Consider the following 24,584-nt stretch of genomic DNA (forward strand, 5'->3'; position numbering starts at 1 on the left):
ATTACTCAGCCATCAGAAAGGATGAACATGGGTGGGACTGGAGGAGATTATGCTAAGTGAAATAAGTCAAGCAGAGAAAGTCAATTATCATATGGTTTCACTTATTTGTGGAACAGAAGGAATAGCATGGAGGACATTAGGAGAAGGAAGGGAAAAATGAAGGGGGGGAGGAATCGGAGGGAGAGGTAAACCATGAGAGACTATGGACTCTGAGAAACAAACAGGGTTTTAGAGAGGAGGACGGGGGGGGATTGGTTAGCCTGGTGATGGGCATTAAGAAGGGCACGTACTGCATGGAGCACTGGGTGTTATATGAAAACAATGGCTCATGGATCACCACATCAAAAACTGATGATGTATTGTATGGTGACTAACATAATAAAATTTAAAAAAAAAAAAAAAAAAAAAAAAAAAAACCCTGAACTAGGCTAAGGTCTCTAGCTTGTTCAACCCAAATGGCAGACTGAAGACAAAATCAGGGAACTCATGCTTTTCACTAGCCCCAAAGCCACCCACCAGCTCTCCTTCCTCCTGGGATGGGCTAGGATCTCTAGAAAGACCAGCCACCTACAGCCCTCCTGGAACACAGTGGATGTACTCAAAGAAAGAAAATGCTAGAAAATCCCACCAGAGCTTATGACTCCAAATTAAGCATACATATGCTGGACTTACCTGGAACTTTGCCAGGGCCCAGTAATGAAGATGGAGGAAGATATTAAATTTCCACTGCAGAGAAGCCATGCACTACTGACTGAGTCTTCCATCTTGGTTTCCTTGTTGGTGAACCAAGGCCTTGCTGGGATCAGCCAAGAGCTGCCTACAGTTTCTTCTTGCTGATTGAAGGAAACATCTTCTAGGGAATGATGGAGGAAAAGGTGATACATTTTTTTTTCCTGCCTGGAAGATTTATCAACCCTAAAAAGTGACTTTTATGCTGGGACCACTGGATATCCATATGCAAGAGTGAAGGAGGACCCCTACCTCACACTGTAAGCAAAAATTAACCCAAAATGGATCATAGACCTAAATGTAAGTGCTAAACCATAATATTCATAGAAGCAAACATAGGAGTAGATCTTTGGGACCGTAGATTAGTAATGGTTTCTTGGATATGACACCAAAAGTAGAAGAAATAAAAAAAATTACATAAGTTGGACTTCATCAAAATTTTAAAACCTTTGTACTTCAAAGGGCACCATCAAGAAAATAAAGACTACCTACAAAATGGGAGAAAATATTACAAATCATATATTTGATAAGGGATTTACATCTATAATATATAAAAAACCCTTACAACTCAACGATAAAAAGACAAATACCCCAGTTTAAAAATGGCAAAGGAGGGGTGTCTGGGTGGCTCAGTTGGTTAAGCATCCGACTCTTGATCTCAGCTCAGGTCTTGATCTCAGGGTTGTGAGTTCAAGCCCCCGTTGGTCTCCATGCTGGACATGGAGCCTATTTAAAAAAAAAAAAAAGGTGGCAAAAGATTGGAGTAGGTATTTCTCCAAAGAAGACATACACATGGCCAGTAAGCACATGGAAGGATGCTCAACATCATTAGTTATTAGGGAAATGCAAATGAAAACCACAAGATACCACTTCATTATATCTAGAATGGCTAATATAAAAACAGCAGACAATAACAGGTTAGGAAGGATGTGGACAGATGGAAACTCTCATATATTTCTGGTGGAATGTAAAATGGTACAGCCACTTTGAAAAGCAGCTTGGCAGTTCCTCAAAATGTTAAACACAGAGTGATCATATGACAAAACAATTTCACTCCTAGAAATATACTTAAGAGGAATGAAAACATATGTCCACATGATGTTCGTAGCAGCATTATTCACAATGGCCAAAGAGAGGAAACAACCCAGATGTCTATCACCTGATGAACGGATAGACAAAATGTGGAGTGTTCATACAAGGGACTATTATTTGGCCACAAAACGAATGAAGTGTTGATTCATGCAAAAGCATAAACAAACCTTGAAAACATTATGCTATGTGAAAGAAGTCAGTCACAAAAACCCCAAACCTTGTGTGTTTCAATTTATATGAAATATCCAGAAGAGGCAAATCCACAGAGATAGAAAATGGACTTGTGGTTGTCTAGAATTGGGGGTGGGGGTGCAGAAGGAGAGACTGCTAATGGGGATAGGGTTTCTTTTGGGGGTGATGAAAATGTTCTAAAGTTAGTGGTGATTGTTACACCGCACTGAATATACTAAAAACCATTGAATTGTATACTTTATATGGGTGAATTTTATGGTATGTGAATTAGATCTCAAAAAAGTATTATTGGGGCGCCTGGGTGGCTTAGTCAGTTAAGCACCCGACTCTTGATTTCGGTTCAGTCATGATCTCAGGGTCGTGAAATTGAGCCCCGCCTCAGGCTCTGTGCTGAGGGCAGAGTCTGCTGGAGATTCTCTCTCCCTCTGCCCCTACCCACCTCTTTCTAAATAAATAAATAAAATCTTAAAAAAAATAGAATAGAAAGAAGAATGACTATCAGTCCTTGATTGTCCTTGAAGAGGCCACTGGAGATTTCTCTTTAGTTAGTGCCAATTCCATTTCTTACCTGAGTACAGATAAACTGGGGATCTGGCTGAAACTTGCCTTTCCTGCCCAGCTTCTACCTCTCAGTTGAAGTTTTCTAAATTTCCCAACTTCTCCCCTGATTCCAGGCCTCAGCACTGGAATCACTCATTTCCCCTAGTTCCCTGCTGCCATCCTTCCCATATCAGCCTTCCCTGGTTTTCAAGACAGCATTGGGTGTCCCCTGGGGTGTTCCCCTTTCTTATCACCACTCCACTGAATGGTGTCGGTCTGTCTCCCTGGTGCTGTGTCCTTCAGGGCGCCGCACGTTCCCTGAGGACAGCTGAGGTGCTAGCTGTGCTCACCATTAAATGCCAACACAGTCTTGGTTATCACTGAATGGATGAATGAGTGCCTGAAGTGAATATATACCTGGAAAAGAGCACGTGTCTGCACGGAGGGGAAAGATGTGGAGGAGGTGGAATAGGGAAGAAGAGGAAGGGAGGATTTGGACGAAAGTTATATTACCATGTACCCCCTTCTTTTTCTGTGACCTCCAGCCACTTTGACCATGTGAGCCTCTTGGATTCTGTAATGACTTCTCAGTTTCCTCTGAATCAAGCCAAAACCCTACACCTTTCTTTTTTTTTTTTTAATTTTTTTATTATGTTAATCCCCATACATTACATCATTAGTTTTAGATATAGTGTTCCATGATTCATTGTTTGTGCATAACACCCAGTGCTCCATGCAGAACGTGCCCTCCTCAATACCCATCACCAGGCTAACCCATCCTCCCACCCAACCCTAGACCTTTCAAAGAACACACCAGGGTGCCTGGGTGGCTCAGTTGGTTAAGCGACTGCCTTCCGCTCAGGTCATGATCCTGGAGTCCCAGGATCGAGTCCCGCATCGGGCTCCCTGCTCGGCAGGGAGTCTGCTTCTCCCTCTGACCCTCCCCCCTCTCATGTGCTCTCTCTCTCTCATTCTCTCTCTCTCAAATAAATAAATAAAATCTTTAAAAAAAAAAAAAAGAACACACCAAACCTTGTTTTTCTACTCTTTGGCTCCAAAATACCAAGTTGGGAATCTAGCCAAAGAAAATCTCAATAATAACCACTTAAATACAGAGCTGGGGGAGGGGTCAGCTCTAGAAACGTGTGTGCAAAATTACTCATCTGGCATTATTTATAATAGTCAAAAATTGGAAACAGCCTAAATGTCCAGAAGTAGGATAGTGTACATCATGCCATGTCCCAAAGATGAAGTAACGTGCTCCCATTAGAAGAATTTAGTACTTTAAGAAAATACCTGTATTATATGTTTGGTGAAAGAAGCAGGTTATAAACTAGTGGGTAGGTTACAAACCAATTGCTACTATATATGCTATGCACAAAAATATTTTAAATACTGAAAAAAAACCCACACCAGAATGATTTCAGGGGTTTTCTCTTGATAGTGGGACTATGGGTGTCTTTCTCATTTCTTTTTTAATGTAACCAGGTGCTCTATGATGAACATAGATGATTTTTATAATGACACACAAAAAAATTTGCCTAATTCTGTAACTCTTTCAACTGCTCTTTCTTGGGGAAGTCACTCTCCACCTGCTTTGTTCAGTCAAGCCACACCTGTCCCCAAATCCTTTTCCTGAGCTACACTATCAGCCTGTAAGGACCAGCACTTTGCCAGGTGCTCCCTCCAAACACTCAGGCAGCTCCTGAAGGCACACGCTACTGGGAAGCCTTTCCTGATCACCAAGAGGAAAGAAGGCTGGCTCATCCCCACTCTGCCCAACACGGTGCTCGCCTTGTCCAAGAAAATTCCCAGCTTCTTTGCTGGTGCTTGACCTCAAGGGACTGTTTCCTGATGTGGCCCAGCAGCTGGTGCAGCTGACTGTGTGTGTGTGTGTGTGTGTGCGTGTGTGTGTCTGTCTGTCTGTCTGCACCTGGTGGCCGGGCCAAACACCTAGAAGGAAGTTGAGCTGTAGAGGCCACAGGTCTCATCCCTGTTGATGAGGAAGCTAGGAATGACTCTTCTGTCTGCGTGTCCTGATTTGCCATGGGAAAGACTTCTCTTGGCCATTTAAACACCACCCAAACAGTCTTTAAACAACTTAAGAAGTGATCAAAGGTGTTTGTACTTAACCTGGACCAGCCACCTTCTTAATGGAGTCAGCCCGACGCTCCGTAATTTTGGGAGGAAGTGAGTGTGAACCAGTAATGGGGATGTAGCTCGAAAGCACTTGGATGTTTTGTGAGTTGATTTTTCCAAGAATACATCCAGCTTATTCCTGAACTGGAATCAAATTAGAAAGACCTTTGAAGGAAAAAGTTAGTGGGTCAGGAAACATTTGAGGGCTTACCGAGTAGCTGACACATCTCAGAGCACTTGTGAAATTCTGTGGCTTTATCAAAGCAATAAACAAATCTGAGTGATTGTTCCTGCAGAACTTCCTGGTCACGTGTTACACCCACTTGAAGCAGAACAAGGAAGGCTCGGAGGGGAAGATGCACCGTCTTGTGGTGCCTTCAAGAAAGGCACATGTGTCTTAGCTCCCATGGCCTTTTGAGCTAATTACCCTGGCCTGTGTGTAATGAAACACGATGGTGTTAAGGATCAAGATAAATCGGGTATCCTGTCATCGACCTTTGGTGTTTTTGAAACTGAGAAAAAAAGATTTGGTGTGCCAGGCTTCCTCATCAGTCTGGTATCTCACCGGTCATCTTAAACAAGGTAAACAAACCACAGGCATATTTTTCTTCCCTGCAGAACTGCACCCTTTCTCGTGAGTGGGTCTGGATACTGTTTGGCAATCGGAGTTGAGTAGAATGGGGGTGGGGGAAGCATTTCTTAATTCCACCCTCTTCTCAAACGTCTGAAGCAGAATAATGAGTAGGTGAGTGTCACATTTGTTGCCTCTTTTCCACTCCTGCTCTCTGAATGCAGACCTCAGTCACGTTTTTCTTAAGCCCCCATAGCTGGCATTTCCTCCCAGTTGATCTCATGAAGGCCGGAGGTGCTGGGATCCCCAAAGGAAGCAGAGATGGTCTTCATTCTGCCATTTCCAGGGGTCAGGTTTTGTTTAATGTGATCTAGAAGCCAAGAGTGAAATGGAAATGCTGGGACGGGAGAGGGGTTTTGAGGAACTGACAGGGAAAGAGAGAGAGGAGGGATCAGGGATGGCAGGGAGAGGAACCTGCATGGGGAGTCTTGCGTGCGGTCATTGGGTTCCCTGTGAATTGTCTTCTTCATCGTCCCAAGAGATCATTAGGAAAATATCCATTTCTTGTTGGTACACTATCAACCAACAACATGTTTGTTGAAGGAATTCACTCATGCATTCACTCAACAAATATTTATTGAGAGCCTGTCATGCACCAAGCAGTGTTCTAGGTGCTGAGGATACAGTAGTGAACAAAAACACACCCAACACAGAACAACATGGATGAATCTTCAAGCAATTCTGCTAGGAAACGTCAATCCTCAAAAGTTAATACTGGTGATTCCATTTATATAACAGTTTTGAAATGACAGAATTTTAGAAATGGTGCTTGCCAGGGGCTAGGGATGGGGTGGGAGGGTCATGGTGGGAGAAAGTTGGTATAGTGGTAAAAAAAATCACCACACGAATGCCATTCAATATCTTGACTGTGGTGGTGGATATAGGAATTTACACATATGATAAAATTGCATAGAGCTAAACACACATAGTAATGTGTACAGGTAAAACTGGGAGATCTGAAAAAGATCTGTGGATTGAATCAATGTCAGGATCCTCCTGGTTGCAATACTGTACTATAATGCTACTATTGGGAAAACCAGGTAAAGTCCATGCAGGATCTCTTTTGTATTATTTCTTAGAATTATACATGAATCTACAATTATTCCAATAAAAATGTCCAAAAAAACACCCTCCAAACAAAACCCAACCCCCAGACCTGATGGAGCCTCCATTTGAGTGGGAGCTAAGTATGGCTTCATGGTGGGCAGAGGGCAAAAGCCAAGACCATCCTTGAGAGGTCTGCCCTCTGGGGTACTCCATGCAGTGTCACCAGAGATTCCTTCCTGTCTTCGAGACATGCCATTGAATCCCTACCAGTAACCAAATGAAATCCAGACTTAGGGCAGGAGGCAGGTGCAGAATAAGGGTGGACTCCCAGCTCCCCTGACCCTATGACATGGGTACGTTGGAATTATTCAGCCTGCCTTTGGGTTGCTAAACCAGGCACCCACTAGACTACAAAGGTGAGACTCAACTATCCATGGGGGTTCCCGGTGCTCACGTGGGACCCTTCTTGGCTTGTTCCCAGCTTCCACCATCGCCACCACCAACCTCCTTTCATCTCTGTGCAAACACCTGGCCCATCCTGGCAGCACATTCAGCTTGGGGAACCTATTTGGGGAACCACAGACACTGGCATGGCTCACTGCCCCAGTTCTCAGCAAGAACTCCTCATACCAGCCCAGGCCTGGGCCTCAATCCTGGATTCTAGCCCCCTGACCATGGTTAGTTGGGTCAGCGGCCAGCCCGCCACCCCCTCGTGCAAAGGGGGATGCCCACACGAATCTGCTATCCCACTGGGTGTACAATGGGGCATCTAACAGGCTACAAACTGGCCAGCTCTTCTATTTTATTGCCATAGAAGAACTTCAGAGGAAAGAAGCCATGCAAAAATTAAATAAGGTTGGAACAGACTTTGAAGTTTTTATTATTTTAAATTATGCCATGCCTTGCATGGAATGACCACAAAGCAATATGCCTTCCTGGCCACATAATTTACTAACAGGGCATGGTGGAGAAAGTTAGAACTCCTAGATGCACAAGCTAGTCTACTGGAAAGAGGGAGAGAAGGGGCGGCAGGAAGGAGCAGTGATAAATATTTACTTGTCTCTTCTCTGAGATGCCAGTGGTTGCCCATTCTAAGAAGGATGATTATGTGACTTAATACAATTTCTGGTCACCATCATTATAATAAAGGAAGAGGAATATAAAAAGGTTTCTTAGAAGTGCTTGAGCTAATCAATAAACATTTGATCCACTTTCAAATAAGGTTTTTATAGCCAAAATAAGTTGAAAGAAAAGATACTGACAAGCACTATTTCCATACCTTTGTCTCAAAGCAGTCACACAAAGAATAAGTGCAAAGTGAAATGAAGGACCTCCCCTTCACTCAGAGAGGGAGCAAGCCTGGAGTCCTGTGGGAGCCTGCCAGTGGAGCCGTTCTGCCCAGGGCCCAGGGCCCAGGCCCCAACCCAGTCAGCTCTGAGGGGCCACGAGGCAATCTGGCGCCCCGTCCCGCTCTTCCTGGGAAGGGGCCTGCTTCCTCTTGTCCCAGTCTGTGTCTGGGATGAATAACCCATGGAGATCCAGGTGCATCTCTACATCAATGGATGCACGAGCCAATTCTGTAAAACTTTTGGCATCCAGAATAAGCAGAAAAGGCTGCCTTTGGGGATCGGTAGAGACGATGGCTGATAGGATAATCCCTTTGGGGAAACAAAAAGAGACACTTTGTAAAAGCGCGGACTTGAATTTCCTGCAGCTGGAGGGATAAGTTTCTCATCTATATCTCCCTGTCCTCTTTGAAGTAAGTATGGAATCCAAACAAAAGGAACATGACTTTGAGATTCTGTGAGAGCAGAAGGGAAAGGTCAGGGAAGTAGGAATCAGAAGACCTGGTTCCAGCCCTGCCGGGGCCAGTCCTTTTACCTCTCCGAACTTAGTCCGTTCATCTGCAGAGTAAGGAGAATCCTCCCTGCCCTCCCAGGGTTGCTCAGAGAATCTCTTGCATGGTGAATAATGAAAGCATTTTGTAAAGTATTGCATGCATTGGAGAAAGGCTATTTGCCTACTATTTAGAAAGTCTGATTACAGAGAATCAGTTTTGATGCTGCATTTAGACTAATATACGGCACTTAGCTAAACTCAGACTAGCTGCACTCAACAACATTCAAATGAGCCCAATCCACTTTATGCACGGGCAGCACGTTAGTAGCCCCGGCCTTTCCCTCTGTAAAATGGACATATTCTAAGTACTCATTCTCAAGGGATATAGGATTAAATGAAATAATGCCCCCAAACTTCCAGCAACTACTCGTGATTCCTCCCAAGGTCTCCTGGGTCTCAGGGTGGTTGAGCGTAGCTGAAGTCATATTGGCTTAGATTAAAATCCTAACTCTGTAGGCACTGGGTGTGTGGCCTTAGGTAAGTTGCATCATTCTCTCAGCCTCTCCTTTGGTGAAATGAAGACATTGCTACTCCCTGCCCACAAGAGAATGTAGGGGAAGCCCTGGGCCTGCCCAGTAGGGGGCCAGCTTCAGCAGGAGGTGCTACCAATAATACCCCACCTCAGAGGTGACGGTAACGTGGGGTCCTGGTGTGCCATGCCATGCAGGATCAGTAGGAAGACACGGCCCAGGCAGAAAACCACTCCTTCTCACCTAAGGGAAACAGTTGGCAGCTCAGGGGGCAGCCCCACCCATGGTTCTGGTTGCCCTACTTAGCATCCCCAGGAGTACGGGCAGGGATTTCTGGGGCAAAGGCAGAGTCAAGGAGGGAAAAGACCATTTGGTCAAATGGAAATCTAGAAAAGAGAGGTGGGCCACAAATATGCACTTACAGGTGCTCCGTACAGAAGACACCTGCTTAGGGGGTTGAGAATTCTGTCAGCCATCGCAATGAATTTTAAAGTGGAAAGGAAGTGGGCTTTTGTGTAGTAAACAATTTAATGTCTCCCAAAAGGAGGTCTGATCTTTGCTCCTGGGAGGTGACTCTAAGCCCTCGTAATGTCCTGTCTCATAGGAATGTCTTTATTTATCTGGGGCCAGCCTGATGATCTATCCTAGCAAAGTGAATTAGATGTCAGCTTGACCTCCAGAGGGACTGAAGGCTAAAGGTCAACCACATAGTCAACCAACCCTGTCTACATGCCCAAGCCCCTAAAAAGCTCTGACACGAAGGCTTGGGTGAGCTTCCCTGGTTGGTGACATTCCATGGGCATTGTTGGAGGAGTTGGGGTGGGCCGTGACCTCCAGGGACAACCAGATGCTCCGGGAATGGAATTCTCCTGGATTCTGTCCCATGAGTGTGTTTTCTTTCAATCTGCAACCTTTCACTATGACAAACCATAACCATGAATAGAACAGATTTCAGTGTATTCTGTGAGTCCTTCTATCGAAACAGAGGGTGGTCTTGGTGACCCCTCAACTTGCAGTTGGTATCAGAAGTGAGGGTGTTTTGAGGGACTCCTTAACCTCACCGCTTTGGACTCAGACAGACCTGGGTTTCAAAGCCTGCTTCTACCAGCTCTGTCATGTGGGGGTTGTAGAGGGAGGGTCGCTGCCCCCAAACAATGTCTCTGAGGGGTGATCACAAACAGAGTGCAGCAAGCGGGCTCCCCTTCCTGGAGTCTTACCGTCATCCTCGTCCTTGGCACCCGGTGTGGGTACAAACAGGGGTTCTGCTGGCCAGCAGTGCTCCTGTCCCCATTTTAAGGATGACTTTGTGAGAACATCATATTTCAGTATCTGTACATCCAAAGAGGAAAGACATATGAGTGACTTGTTGGAGAGCATGCTCATTCCCTGGGAACCGATGACATCAATGCCTACAGACAGAGGGGTTCAAGCCCCTCCAGCGTAGACTCCAAATGACATCTACCTGGGGTCGGTATAACAGCAGAAATGAAAGCAGCTAGCTTCCCCCTCCATCTTTAAGCAAAGGTCCTCCTGCCATCCAATAGCTGACACTGCATACTGAATTTTTACAAATAAAAATCCTGACTGAGCCACCCAGGCACCCTAGGATGATTCAGACTTTTAAGGATGACTTCTTGACTTTAAATATCATAAGAAACACTCATTAAAAAGAGTTTTCATGTATTCTTTCATAAAATGTTTTGAATCTTATGGAATAAAAATGGTTGTTCAAAAAAATTCTTGAATTTATCTGGCATTTGGCGTTACATTGCAATTTTTGTATGTGTTCAATGAATGTATTCAATGCAAACATTTAAAGTGGGATATGATCCTTTTGTTCTTTTAAAAGCGCAAGTCCCTGGATTTCTCTTAATCCCTAATAGGCCTGTTTCCCCTTAGGGTGTGGGATTAGTGGGGAGTGTGTGTGTGTGTATGAACCTTAATTTTTTGCTTTGTACATTTCTGCACTGCTTCCATTTTTTAGAAAAGATATTCCATTTATTATTAAAAATGAAGATATTAAAGACAAGTGATGTCTGTACACTTAGCATAGTCCCTGGGATACAGCAAGTGTTCAACAAATAGTAACAAATAACAATAACTAAATGCTCCAAGTTTTGGCCCTCTGCTTGAAAGGGTGAGTTCCTTGAGGGCAGGGACTGGGATCGTCCTATCACTTTCTTATCCTCACTGCCACCATGCTGTAGCACACGGTTGGTGCTCAAACATGTACTGAATAAAGAAATCAGTGGATGACCTATAGCTGTGACCTCTTTGCTGTGCTTCAGTCCATCAGATAGGGCTGCCTCTCTTGGATGGCCCATCATTGCTTCCATTGTATTCTGTCCCAAATGGACTTCACTCTCTGATCTGCCCTCTGCCCCAAAGGGACCTCCCTTTTCTGATCAAGGTCACCCAGCCCAAGAACCTAGAGTTGAGCTTTGCAGGCAGATACAATCATTGTAGGGAGCGCCAGCCCAAGTCACATAGGGATCAGTACCTTGGTTGGGATGGGACTCCACTGAACTTCAGCAGCAAAGACATAGCGGTATGGCTTTCCGTTGTGAGCGTAATTGATCCGAGGCAGCTCTAAGCCTGAAGAGAATGACATGGCCAATGAAGCCGCCATCACTGAGGGCTGGGAGCATCCACCCTTCATGCCAGGCTGGGCATCCTGTCCACAAAAACAGCTCCCAGTCCAGGATCCCTGAACTTGCTTCAGGCCCTGGATTAGATCAAGGTTGGTAACAGGGCAGGGGGAGGGAAACTCTGATAATTACCCTGGCTCTATTAGAAGGTTCAGGAGCAAGGAAAGAGAGACCTAGTTTTTTAAGTGTATAAGCATCTTTAATTATCCAAGATAGAAATCAAAAAGAATTGCATGATTAAAATCAGAGGCTACTGCAATTTTTTTAGAGCTCTTTAAAAAAAAGTACTCATGTGCATGCACGTGTATGGGAGTGTGGAAGAAAACTTCTGAAGCTGTGGAAAGGGGTGTCCATCGGGAATAGTTAAATAAATCTGGTGAATTCACATAATAACCTAAGTAAAACTAATGTTTACAAAGAATTTTAATAACATGGGAAAGTGTCCATATCATAAGACAAAGTGTAAAAGGCTGGTTATAGTATTATCTCCACTATGTTACAGATGTAGAGAAAAGGTTTGGAAGCATTGCTGGGGTAATAACTTCCTTATCGTTTATATTTTATATTGTACACTGTAGGTTTCTCATTACCTGAAATTTTTGTTATGCCTTTTACTTTTGTAATTAAAAAAACTAAATATTTTGTCCATGTACATGCATACATATATGCCTGTTGTGTCAAATTAAATTTCTAAGTCTGAGGGCTGAAATGAAAATTCCCCCCTTATGGAATATTCCAAGCAGTCAGAGCCAACTGCTGGTGAAAATATAATGTCCAAGAAAAGAGGAAGCAGGCATGGAAAATCTGCCACACAAAGCCCTCCTGAAAAAGACCCAGGGCATGAGTGGTTACTGGGCTTGGGAGGAGTGCAGGGGAATGGCCTGTTGAGGTGGGAAGATGTCCAGGCCCACAGACAAATAATCATGAAATTTTCAAGAGACAGGTCACAGTGACTGTGAACTGGAGGGACCACCCACATACAGAAATCAGAAGAAGGTGCCCACAGTTGCCCCCAGAGTAGGTCTGAGACTTCCCATGGTGCTCCTGTACCTGAAACCTGGTCTGGGGACCAACATCCCCCACCTCCACCCTGTCAATGACTAGCCTCAGGAACTTGGTCAAGTAAAATAGGATTTATCCTAGGCTATTGAAACCATGCTCTTGAAGAATCTTCAGGATGTGCAGAAATTCTCAGGCTATATTCATTCAGTGGAAGAAGCCATTTCAGAATATTCCAGATGGTACGGTATGCATTGTGTAAAACTATAAATGCAGAGGTTAAGGGTTTTTGAGTCTGAGAGACCTGGGTTCAGATCTTGGCTCTGCTGCCTATCTTTGGGCAAGTTATGGAATTATCCTCAGTTTTGCTGTCCTCAGTTCTAAAACAAGAATGACATGTGCCAACACCTGCCTCCCAGAGTTGTTCTAATAACTTCTACCTTGTGCTGGACTCTCACGATGGGCCAGGCCCTTGGTGAAGCACTCTATGTGTGTGAACTCATCTAATGTCAAGGATAACGGGATGAGACTGTTGGGGTGAGGTCTGGGAAGCTCTAGAAGAGGGCCTGGCATGTGCCAAGCACCCCGTACATGACAGAGAGACAATGGGTATTTCCAAAGGGTTGCCACGGGTGAAGGGATTATGAGGGATCGATCTATTGCCATACTTTTCAGGATTGCCCAAGATTGCCACAGTAAGCAAGAATTCTCTTCCCCGATACAAAAAAGACCATAACATTTTAACCCTCCATCTGCCCGATGTGGCAAGTGAGTGGAGATGCAAGTCAATGCCTTAAGAACTGGGACCAAGGGGCGCCTGGGTGCTCAGTCAGTTAAGTGTCTGCCTTCAGCTCCGGTCGTAATCCCAGAGTCCTGGGATCAAGCCCCATGTGGGGCTCTCTGCTTGGCGGGGAGCCTGCTTCTCCCTCTCCCTCTGCCTGCCATTCCACCTGCTGGTGTGCGCTCTCACTCTCTCTGCCAAATAAATAAATAAAATCTTTAAAAAAAAAAAAAAAAAAAGAACTATTACCAAGATCTATATATTTACTTCCAAGGACCCCCAGCGCCTGGGGTGCCACACAGAACCTGTTACAGGATCCTAGGATGCTATTTTACAGCAGTGGTTCTTATGGGCAAATCTGGGGTTGTCCTAACAAATTCCCCAGGACAGTGTCCTTCCAGATGTGTGAACCTGGCGGGAGCCAACAGGCGAGCAAAGCAGACCCATGCCTGGCCGCCCTCTAGCTGAGTCTCCTGGACAAGACCATTCATTCCACGCCTGTGTTGAGGACAGACCCCTCTAAGCCACACTTCTATCACATGCTGGGGATACACCGAGCACAGAAACACAGTCCCCGCGTCACAGGCTTATATTCTAGGGCAGTGGTTCTCCATCAGGGTGATGGTGCCCCCACCGGACATTGGCAATGTCTGGACATATTTTTGGTTATTCCAATTCAGGGTGCGGGTGCTACAGGCATCTGGTGGGTCAAGGCCAGAGGTGTTGCTCAATATTCTACACGGCGGCCCCCGGCACAAAGCACGACCCGGCCCCAAATATCAGGGGTGCCCAGATTGAGAATCCCGGCTCTCACGGGTGCGACTCTTATTGGAGGGGTTTACACTCTGTGTGGAGCACAGCCTTTCTGAGCCATCTCCTCCTCTGTCAGATGGGGCTGATGGCCCCTGTTCTGCAGGGTATTTTGAAGGTGTAGCAGTGGAAATGCAAACACACTATCCCCGTTCAGTAAGTCAGCGTTCAATAAATCGGCGCGTTTATAGAGGCCAGCCGTGAAAGTCATCTGGTCCAACGACCACCCCCGCCCCAGTACCTTCCTGGGAGCTGTTTGAAGATATATGAAAGAGAACTGTCCCCAAATGTTTTCCGCTGGGGCACCCCAAGAGTCTTCCTGTTTGTCCCTTGTCGGTGCACAGCTCCTCTGCATCAGAAGGAGGTACAGAGAAGGCGCACGGGAATTCATGAAAGCCTGCCCCTTCCCTAAGCATCTACAAAGAGGATGCATTTTACCTTCATAAAGCAACTCCGGCTGGCAGTAGACTTGGTCATCTTTTTCCTTCAAGGCTCTTGCTGTTGTAGATGCCAGTTTGATTAAATTTGAGCCCACTTCTGCATCCTGAATCAGTTTTCAAAAAAAAAAAAAATTGAAAACTGGTTATCCAGAGCAAACACTTGCTTTACTGTGTACATTAAAAAAAAAAAAAGGGCTTTAGTGGATGTCGTCTTGTTCTGGCCTTACGTGAACCACAGGAAGCAGCTCTCATATTGTTGGTATTTTTATTCTTATTCTCTGAGACCTCGTAGCTGGTAGGTAGTAGGACGGGGGGTCCCAAAACTCCTGGCTCTTTTTTCCTACTCTGGGCTACCTTATCTTTCACAGGTGAAATTAATGTATTGGTAGGTTCTCACTTTTTAAATACTGGCTGATTCACCTGTGTAAAGCTGCATCCGTCATTAAAAGGATGTTTATAAAGAGTTCATAATAACATGGGAAATGCTCATGATAGAATACCGAGAAAAGCAGTAGAGTAAATTGCATACGCAATCTGAACTCAATCAGCTTAAAAAGAATTTACACTGAAAAGAGCCTGGGGGAAATATACCAATTATTAACAAGACAGCAGGCGGTGGGATTATGGGGACTTTCTTTTTCTACACTTATCTGTATTTTCAGGATTTTCTCCTATGAAAATGTACCACTGCTGAAATGAAAACAAACAGGCAATAAGAATTGCTTGGGAGTGAAGGATCTATGGAGGGCATTCCCTTGGTCTCAACTTATAATCAGACTTTATTCAGTGCCTTACCATCATCATGGTAACCTAGGAGAGGGATTTAAAACAATTGATTAAATATTTATTGAGCTTCTACTACTACCTCTGGAGTTCTATGTTCTTATCTGTATAATAAGGTACAGTAGATGTATCATGCAAAGAGTATACGCTTCTCCAAGTTATTGTGCAGATTAAATAATCCATGTAAATGGTTTACAAGAGGGTCTGGTTAATAGTCTGCTAAATAAATGTTAGTTGCAGTTGATAACGTTGTTGTTGTTTTAAAGATTATTTACTTATTTGAGAGAGAGCAAGCTCAAGCAGGGGGAGCAGCAGAGGGAGAAGGAGAAGCAGGCTCCCCGCTGAGCAGGGAGCCCGACGTGGGGCTTGATCCCAGGACCCGGGGATCATGACCTGAGCCAAAGGCAGACATTTAACCGACTGAGCCACCCAGGCACCCTGGTTTGTTTGTTTGTTTGTTTGTTTTAAGATTTATTTATTTATTTTAGGGAGAGAGAGATCATGCACATGCGAGTGGGAGGGGCACAGGGAGACGGAGAGAGAATCTCAAGCACACACTGCGCTGAGCGAGGAGCCCAATGAAGGGCTCAATCTCATGACCCTGAGATCAGGACCCGAGCCAAAACCAAAAGTCAGATGCTTAACTGAATGAGCCACCCAGGCTCCCCTACACTGTTGCTTTTTAAAATAATGATAATAATAATTATTACCACTGGGAGTGAGTGCAGTTTAGGCAATGGAGGAGGAGAAATAAGACCAAGCCCCTGCCTTCATGGGGTTTACAGGTTGAGAATTATTGTTATGGCTGACTTCTTCTCATTTAAACTTTTCTCTACTTTCCAAATTTTCCAAAATGCGATTTTCTCATTTAAACTTTTCTCTACTTTCCAAATTTTCCAAAATGCGATTTTATAATTAATAGAAACTTATTTGAATGATAGCAGCTTTTTGCTGGGAATGGGGGTAAATTTGCTGCATCCTAGCAGTTGAACTGCAGGGGCCCTCTGAGATTTCTTTAGTTCAATCCCTAGTTGACAGAAGAGGAAAACAAGGCTCAGAGAAGGAAACTGACCTGCCCAAGGCCACACAGAGGAAAGGACAGTCTGGGCCCTTGGTAATGCAACGTAATTCTGCTCAGAAGCAAGGGCACTGTAGGCAGAGGGCAAAGCAGGTGCAAAGGCCCTGAGGCTGGCCTATTCCCATCCTGTATGTCTCTGCTCAAATATCCCCTTCCTTAACACTTCCATCTGCAATGTCGCCAAGGCATTTGTCCCGAGCTGTAATTATCTCCTGTATGGAGCTGCTTCCTTCTTTTATGTTGTCTTCCCCTTGAAGATGGGACCAGATTTTGTTCAGTGCATGGCACATAGTTTCCAGTAAGTAACTGCTCAATGAATGAGTGAATGCATGACTCAATAAGCTTTCCTTCCATTGTCAAGGTGCAAAACATGTGCTGTACAGGGTAGTTGTAGGAATTAAATGAGATGAAATGCGTGGAAAAGTCACCCGGCACTCAGCACATCCACCTGCACCACACCACAAAGCAGCGGAGACTCTGCCTGGTGCCTTGCTAAGTCACCTGACAGCAACAGGCCTGTTGTGCATGCCCTGGGCCTGCATCGCAGGGAGTCCATCTGCAGAGATTCCCTCTGCAGAGACATCTTCTAATTCCAGCCTGAAACTGGTCAGACTGGTTGAGGGATAAACTGAATTTTTCCACACAGCAGTAATGAACATGACTGGGCTGCTTTTGGTGGCCAGCGTGCTCAGCTTTCAGAAGAAAGGGCTTTCCAGCCCAACGTCACCAAAATCCTACAGGTTTGCTTTGAAACCCCTCAGCTGGAGGGAACTCCCGGGAGAAGTGGCCATCTCGGTAATTCCCCGAAACCCTGGCTTTGGGGTTCAGAAGCCCGCTGTGTGAAATCAGACTCTAAGGGTTTTTATGTGAGCTTAAGCAGCCTCTCCCCACCCTCAGCCCTCATGCCTCCCTGAGCCTGTTTCCTGGTTTGTAAAATATGGGGGCAATTCATTACTTTTTGACGGGTGGTGACCATAAGGGGGGTTGCTTTGACTGGTGTCAGAAGACTATGGTTACAGTTAAATAATGGTTATAAAAACACCTGGTCCAGGGCCAGGCACATCATAGTTAGTAACTTGGAGCCAGACAGACATGCATTCAAATCCCAACTCAAACCCCACAGGTGTTCCTGCAATGTTGGGCAAGTTACTTTTTCTCTCATCTGTAGTCACGGGGATAATAAACAACATAGAGCGGTGTCCTACTGATTAGGTGAGAAGCATGCAAAACATTTAACAGTTCCTAAAATTTGCAGGACCCAGGACAAGAGTGGAGACCCACCACCCTAAGTCTAAATACATTGAGCGAATTGTTAAGTGAGATACCATTCTCTCCCCCACCTTGATACAGAGACCTTCATAATGTAGAACTGCACTGTCCAATATGGTAACCACTGACCACATGTGGTTATTTACATTTAACTTAAAATTAAGTACAATTAAACATCCAGTTCCTCGGCTGCCCTGGTCACGGTTCAGTGGTCCACGTGGCTAGTGGCTACTGCATTAGACAGACAGAGAATGCTTCATCATTGCAGTGGATACTTTTGCACAGTGCTGGTCTGTAAGGATGTGTGAATTTGTAATTCTAGGACTCCTTGGAGTTTTGAGCCAAGTTAGGGCGGCAGAATGAGGGCCAGCCTCTGGGCTCAGGTTCTTTGTTTCCTGCCCCCTTTTCTTCCCACTGCACAGATGCCCCAGCCAGCACGACCAAGCCAATAGCCAACTCTGGCTACCTCGTGGGTCTGAGGCTAGTACACCAGTGGTGCAGCCTGCTTTTAGGAAGAGACAAGCAGGCACTGGAAGCAGTCTTGGGGCTATTTGGGCAGAGAATTCAGATATCCCAGGTAGCTGGTTCGTGGTTGGGGCAAGGGAGAGCACGTCTCCAGATGGGCACAGCCTTTTGGCCCTATGAACTCCTCACTCTGTGAGGAAGGGAAACTGCCAGAGAAAGGCTGGATCAGGATCCCGCAACCCCCAAATGCCAAGGCCAGAGCAGGGGCCCCTCCTGCTGGGGTCTAAGAGGAAAAAGGGCATCTAACACAGGGCCTGGCACATAATGAGCTCTCAGCAGCTTCTTTTATTATTGGATCTTTGTTTTTGCACTTGGGGTCAAGACAAAACCCAAATCTACTGAGCCAGGAGTCAAAACCACCCGTTGTAAGTCCACAATGCGTCCTCCCATGATGGCCCCTTATGCATGGATAGCTGTTGGAAGGGAAGGCAAGTGCTGATGAACCCACCTGGAGGCAGCGCACCGAGCCCCGCAGGACGAGGGCAGGGCTGCCGCCCGAACTGTCTGTACATGTCCATGCCCCTCCCAGCCCAGCCCTGCCTTAGACAACCCTGTGCCACCCTGCATAAACAGGCCAAGGGTGCCAAGGGGCCCCACCTACCTTTGACCCCAGCTGGCCCAAACACAAGAGAATCTGGGGCAGCTGGGAGGTCCCAGACTTCTAAATATACTTCACTATTGACCATTGTATACGGAAAGCACTTTCCACTTAGGAAATGTTCCAAATGCTAACGAGAGACCTGTGTCCTTTTAGAGACCCCCCCTTCACATTTCTCACCCACTTGTCATTCGTTCATTGATTTATAGTCAGGAGCTTAATGAGAATGCTTTTGGGTGCCAGGCCCTGTGACAGGTGCAGGGGATAAACAGCTGACAAGACCAAGGGCTCTGGCCCTCTCAAAGCTTTCCCAGGGCAGGTGACTGAACAAGCTCATTTACCTGGGACAAATGTCCAGCAAGGAACTGCAGGTGCCATCAGAGCATACAAACTCCTCTAAAGGGAGTGATGATCCTGACACCTGAAAGCTGAGCAGGAATTTGCTAGACTGGCTGCAAACTAGAAGCCCTGTGGGCTGAGACCATGCCCTGCCCTGCCCTTCCCCGCCCCCAGGACCCAGCCCAGGTGCCTAACCCCTAGCCCGTGAGTCCAACCTGAAGCCAAGACTGGAGTGGAGGCCTGATGGGAAGAGGACAGGGTTGCAGGCAGAGCGACAGCGACAATGCCATGGCCCCAGACTGATGGGTGACAGAGAAAACTGGCGTCTCCCAAGGTCTGTCCTAAAAAACCTCTGGATAGGACGGAATTAGAGCTGCCAGCTCTAGTCATGTCTGCCATGTCCATCTGCTCAACTTTTCGATTTCAATATGCAGGCAGGGCAACTTGAAAGTGAAGCAAGAAGATGTTTTAAGGGACAATAAATAGCAATTAAAAAGCGTGGCCAGAGCTACCCTTCCCAGGGCTCACACTTCTTTGTTAGTTTCAAAGCAGTAGATGGCTCACATGGCAGCTTTTCAAAATATACATGCTGAACTTCTTAGCCTAGTTCCAAGGAAGCAAATCATTTTTCAAGCACAATAAAAGGTTATAAAATCCCTCGGTGTGTGGGCAGTGGGAGGGAGCGTTTCCTTTCTCTGTTTCATCCCTGGGCCTAAGTCGATGTGAGGCAGGGCCAAGCCTTGGGATTTGCCACCTGTGTGCTCTATGACACCCCCACTGCTTCCTGGAACCAGGAGACCAAGCACGGCACTGCGGTACGGCCCATGTGATGACTTCGTGGAAGTTCATTCAATAGCCCTGAACCACGTGGGGAGAAAGTTCATTCCTTTTTCTCTTCTAGTCTTTCTGACTGGGTCAAGCAGAGAGTCTTAGTGAGGTGCCACTATGTCTTTAACACCTCATACTTTTAGAACTTTCTTTTTAACAAAGAGATTAAGTCTTGGCAAGCAACAGTATCTGGTTAGAGCTTCAGACCCCTGCTTTTTTCCCACTGTTTTATGTCCATGCTTGCCTTCTATTTGCGGGAGGCAATGCTAGCTTTCCATTGGCCAGTGATAGGTTTCCCTTCAAGAGTGAGTAGATTTAACAGACCTGTACCTCTGAAACAAATAATACACTATATGTTAAAAAAAAAGAAGAAGATAGCAGGAAGGGAAAAGTGAAGGGGGGGGGGAAATGGGAGGGGGAGATGAACCATGAGAGACTATGGACTCTGAGAAACAAACTGAGGGTTCTAGAGGGGAGGGGGGTGGGAGGATGGGTTAGCCTGGTGATGGGTATTAAAGAGGGCACGTTCTGCATGGAGCACTGGGTGTTATACGCAAATAATGAATCACGGAACACTACATCAAAAACTAATGATGTAATGTATGGTGATTAACATAACAGTAAAATTTTAAAAAATGCCTTATCATTTCAAAAAAAAAAAAAGAGTGAGTAGATTTAAACAAAGCACGACTTTGTGAATGTTAAATCGAGGTGATAGGAGATATGGTGAAAATCGTGACAGAAATACACCAATGATTACAGATGGGGAAATGCTGGAAAGATAGGAAAGAACCCCAACTCTGGAGCCAGACAAACCGGGGTGCCCTGCTGACTGGGAGGGAGCATGCCTGAGCTCCTGCATTGAGGAGCCCGGGCAGTGAGGGTGCAAGAAGGTTCTCTGGGCCTTCTGTAGTAGTGTCCTCCATTTTCCAGGCCTGCAGAGCCCCGAGAGGGGTCAGGGTGACCTGTCTGGGCTCTTTTCAGGACTTAGGCCTGCTGGGGAGAATGTTAGAGTTGTACATTTACCAACTGCAAGCACGGGTTGAGAGACAGGCTGCTGCAGGTGCTAATCATGGCTCTGCCCCTGAGGGCTGTGTGACCTTGGCAATATTCCTTAACTTCTCTGAGCCTCAGTTTCTTCATCTGTAAAATGAGGCTAATATGAGGACCTCTCCCATAGGTTGTTTTGATCACTAAGTAAGGCAAGGAAAATAAAATGCTTAGCAAAGTACCTGGCACATAGAGTGCATTTAGTAAATAGGAGCCATCAAAACTGAGTTGAATTGAATTTGCTTTCATTTAAATTAATTAAGTCATGAAGTCAGTGAGTTCTGGAGCCAGGAATCTCTGTAGCCTCCGAAACCAAGCCCGGAGCCTTGGTAGCATCACCCTAATTGAGGATAATGTCTGGCCTAGTGGTCATTTTTAACGCAAGAAGGGGACTAATCAACAGCAGGGCATTGGGTAAGCGAATAGTGATGAATCCCGGCCTGGAATCGTCACACAAATATTTAAAATGATGTTGTAGAAGAATATTGAATGTCATGGAGAGATGTTTAGATATACACATAAGTGGAAAAAAGCAGTGCACAAAACAGTACATGCATATTCCACCATGAAAAGCAAGGAAGGGCTGGTGTGCACTGTGGCAGAGACGGGCCTCGGAAACACAGCGCGGAGGGAGGGTGGCCACCGCGGGAGACCGCCTGGTGTGTGTGTGATGTGTCTAGAACAGGCAGATCCTCAGAGACAGGAAGTGGATTAGTGCTCACCTGGGGCTGGGGGATAGAGGGGTGGAGGGGAGTAGGTGGGGGGGCGCAAGGTTTCTTCCTGGGCTAATAAAAAGGTTTTAAAATCCAGTTGGTGGCACAACTCTGTGAAGTTACTAAAAGCAGCTGAATGGTGCACTTTAAATGTATGGTATGTGAAATTATCTCTCAATAAAGCTGTTAAAAATTTTCTGTGATTTCCTTCTCTAAAATTAAGAAATATATAAAATTTACATGTATATATTTCTAAGTTTTAGAGAAGTCCTACTACATAGAATTTTTAACAGCTTTATTGAGATATGTATCAATAGGCATGTGTATTATATATACATATACACAGATACATCAACGTGTATTAATATGTCTGTTGGTCTATCTACTGAGAGAGACAGAGAGAGATGTGGGAGGCAATACAAATATATCCATAATAGATTCATGGGTTTTTTTTTCCTTTTTACCCAATCTATATTCTCTTAGGTTTCTATGATGAATATGCACCACTTTTGAAAAAACAATGAAAAAATGTTTTGTCTTTAAGAACAGCTCGCTTTGGATTTCAGTGTCAATCCAATGAGTGCCAAAATCACTCCCCACTGGGGCTCACGACTCCCCAGGAATGAAACGGGTCCCCTTCCAAGCCGTTACCTTGTCCACATTGAGGGGCACAGCGAACCTCCTGAGGGTGGGGATGGAGGTGAGCCTGCAGTTCTCCTCAAAGTCCTGGTTCAGGTTGGCCAAGTAGAAGAGCTGGTAAAGGCTGCTGTCCTTGTAGGTGATGACGTCAAACAGAAGGCAGCCGTCCTCCTCGTAGGCGTTGACGTGATGAAAGACCACCATGGGGTCCGTGTAAAACTTGGTGGGCACAGGCTTCCTGGTCCTCTGGTCGACGATGTGAATGTAAGTCTGAAAGCAGAGGCACACCCAGAGGTCAGCTTCCCCCTGCCGGCCCGGCACGATGGCAGTGGGTGCAGGACAAGACCCAGCCCTCCCCTCCACTAGCTCGTGACCCTGGAGCATCCCCTTCCCCCAGAGCTCCTGGCTGTTGCCAGTCCCTGATCACCTCCTTCAGATGGAGCAGAGGGAAGCTTTGCTGCTGGGGCCTCTGCAGCACCAGGAGGACAGAGTCTGGGGGAAGCCCCTGAGGCTACACCATCTCTTCCCCCCTTCAATTGACTGACTCCAGGTGGGCTGTGATGAGCTAGCTCCCTGGCAATGGCCATGTTGGGGAGAACTGGCCAGTCTTCTAGCCCTCCTTGGGCTCTATCCACAGCCAGAGCCCCTAAAACCCTAAAACCACACCAGCTCTTTTGGGTTCGTTCTCCCGACGTCCACCTGCTGCCTGGTTGGCCAGGATGCAGTTGTCATGGCAACCTCCCTTATCCTGGGGGCTGTTGTGTGGACGACCTGTTCTAGTTAAGGGGCCCATATGGTTATCTGCACACACCTCTGGGTATCATGAGGCGATATCACTCTGGGTGGTAATTAGCCATATTTGCAACCCTAGTTGCCTAATCCAAAGTATGTGTGGGGTTCTTTCTTTTGGCAACTCTGGCCTAACCACCCTCCATCTGAAAGGTAGGGAGGGACTACTCCAGGCTGGTCTTTGGCCACCTCCTCCCAGCTCATGTGCCTCTTGCTCTCCTTCTCCAGAATCCAGGTTGAACATTAAGTGGGAGTGCAGAGGAGGAAGGCTTTGACAGCGTGGAGGGGTGGGGGTGGTGGGCAGGTGAATATAGAATTATTTTAGCTCTTTTCTTCTCCGTGAACCCAATCCCTGGGTCGGGCACAGAAACTTTTCAGAGAGCTCTCAATGCATTCCAAAGCCCTTGCCCGGGCTTTCTGCCTGCACCTGGCAGCTCGGTCTTCTCTCTGTGGGATTCTCTGAGGGCCAAGGGATGTCCAGGGGCTGAAGAGCAAACCCAATTACAGCTGGCTTCCCTGCTGGCCCCTGGCCCCAGCGTTCATTCCACAAACATAGACAGAGGGTCTAGGACACATCAGACACTTTTTCAGGAACATTTTTCCAGGAAAGACAGAACAAAACCAAGCCCTTGCTTTCATGGAGCTTATAGTCCGGTGGGGGAGAAGCCAGCAGTCAATGATCAAATAATGTGCCAAGGACAATGAGCACTACTGAGAAAAATGAAGCCAGGTAGGGGATGGAGAAGCCTGGGGCGGGGTCTGTTAGAGATTGGTTTATCACGAAAGGCTTCAGGGATCTGGACATTTAGCTGAGACCTGGATTAACTGAGGGAGGAAACCATCTGGGGAAGAACATTCCAGGTGGAAAGGACAGAAAATGCAAAGAACGTGTTAGGCTAGTTTGAGATACAGGAGGTCCAAAAGGAGGCTGAATAGGTAGGGAGCCAGTGGTTGGGATGTGGGCCTGTGAGGATTTGCAGGCTGGTCAGTGAAGCCTTTGGATCTTATTCTGAGGAAGATGGGAAATCACAAGAATGTTCTGAGCAGAGGAGGGACCTCACTCTCCTCCCTGAGAAGAAAGGACAGGTCTTAAAGACATATAGTGGTGGTTCCCTCTGGAGAGGGGACTGCCAGTGGCCAGGGGGAGGACAGGGGACTTGACATGTTACTTTCTCTCCTTGTGTACTGTTTGAATAGAGAATACTAAAAATTCCTTGATATTTATCACAAGTAAAAATTTACTCAGTTCAACAGGAAGTAAATATATACACACATATCCATGCACAGATACATTCATACACATACATATGTGCACGCACACACACACACACACACACACCCGAATATACAGGCAGGCACATGCATGTATACACACATCCACACTTGGAGCACTCAGGTGTGCCCGAAGATGTTTGGTTGTACCATCTCATGGAACGCTCTATCATTATGATGTCTAAATCATCTATGGCACCCACCCTTCCCTGACATTACCCAGTGGCTGCCGGGACACTGGAAGGGCCTTGTCCGTGGACGGTGGAAGCTGCAAGGAGCCCAGA

The 24,584-nt window shown here is 46.1% G+C and overlaps 1 protein-coding gene across 1 annotated transcript in view; it reads right to left on the reverse strand.

Annotated features, from left to right (window-relative positions):
- Positions 1–791: 791 nt before the first annotated feature.
- The window catches only part of BCO1 (beta-carotene oxygenase 1), a 164,696-nt gene continuing 140,903 nt past the window's right edge, over positions 792–24,584 (reverse strand). Inside the window, exons 22-27 of the mRNA XM_032389857.1 lie at positions 22,252–22,509; positions 14,416–14,521; positions 11,240–11,334; positions 9,957–10,068; positions 7,650–8,028; positions 792–853 (exon numbers count right to left, since the gene is read on the reverse strand). Coding sequence (XP_032245748.1) covers positions 7,799–8,028; positions 9,957–10,068; positions 11,240–11,334; positions 14,416–14,521; positions 22,252–22,509 — 801 coding nt within the window. The 3' untranslated portion in view covers positions 792–853; positions 7,650–7,798. The remainder of the gene's footprint in view (positions 854–7,649; positions 8,029–9,956; positions 10,069–11,239; positions 11,335–14,415; positions 14,522–22,251; positions 22,510–24,584) is intronic.

This window comes from Phoca vitulina, unplaced genomic scaffold (genome assembly GCF_004348235.1).
Source record: "Phoca vitulina isolate PV1807 unplaced genomic scaffold, GSC_HSeal_1.0 scaffold56, whole genome shotgun sequence".
In the NCBI taxonomy this organism is placed as follows: Eukaryota; Metazoa; Chordata; class Mammalia; order Carnivora; family Phocidae; genus Phoca; species Phoca vitulina.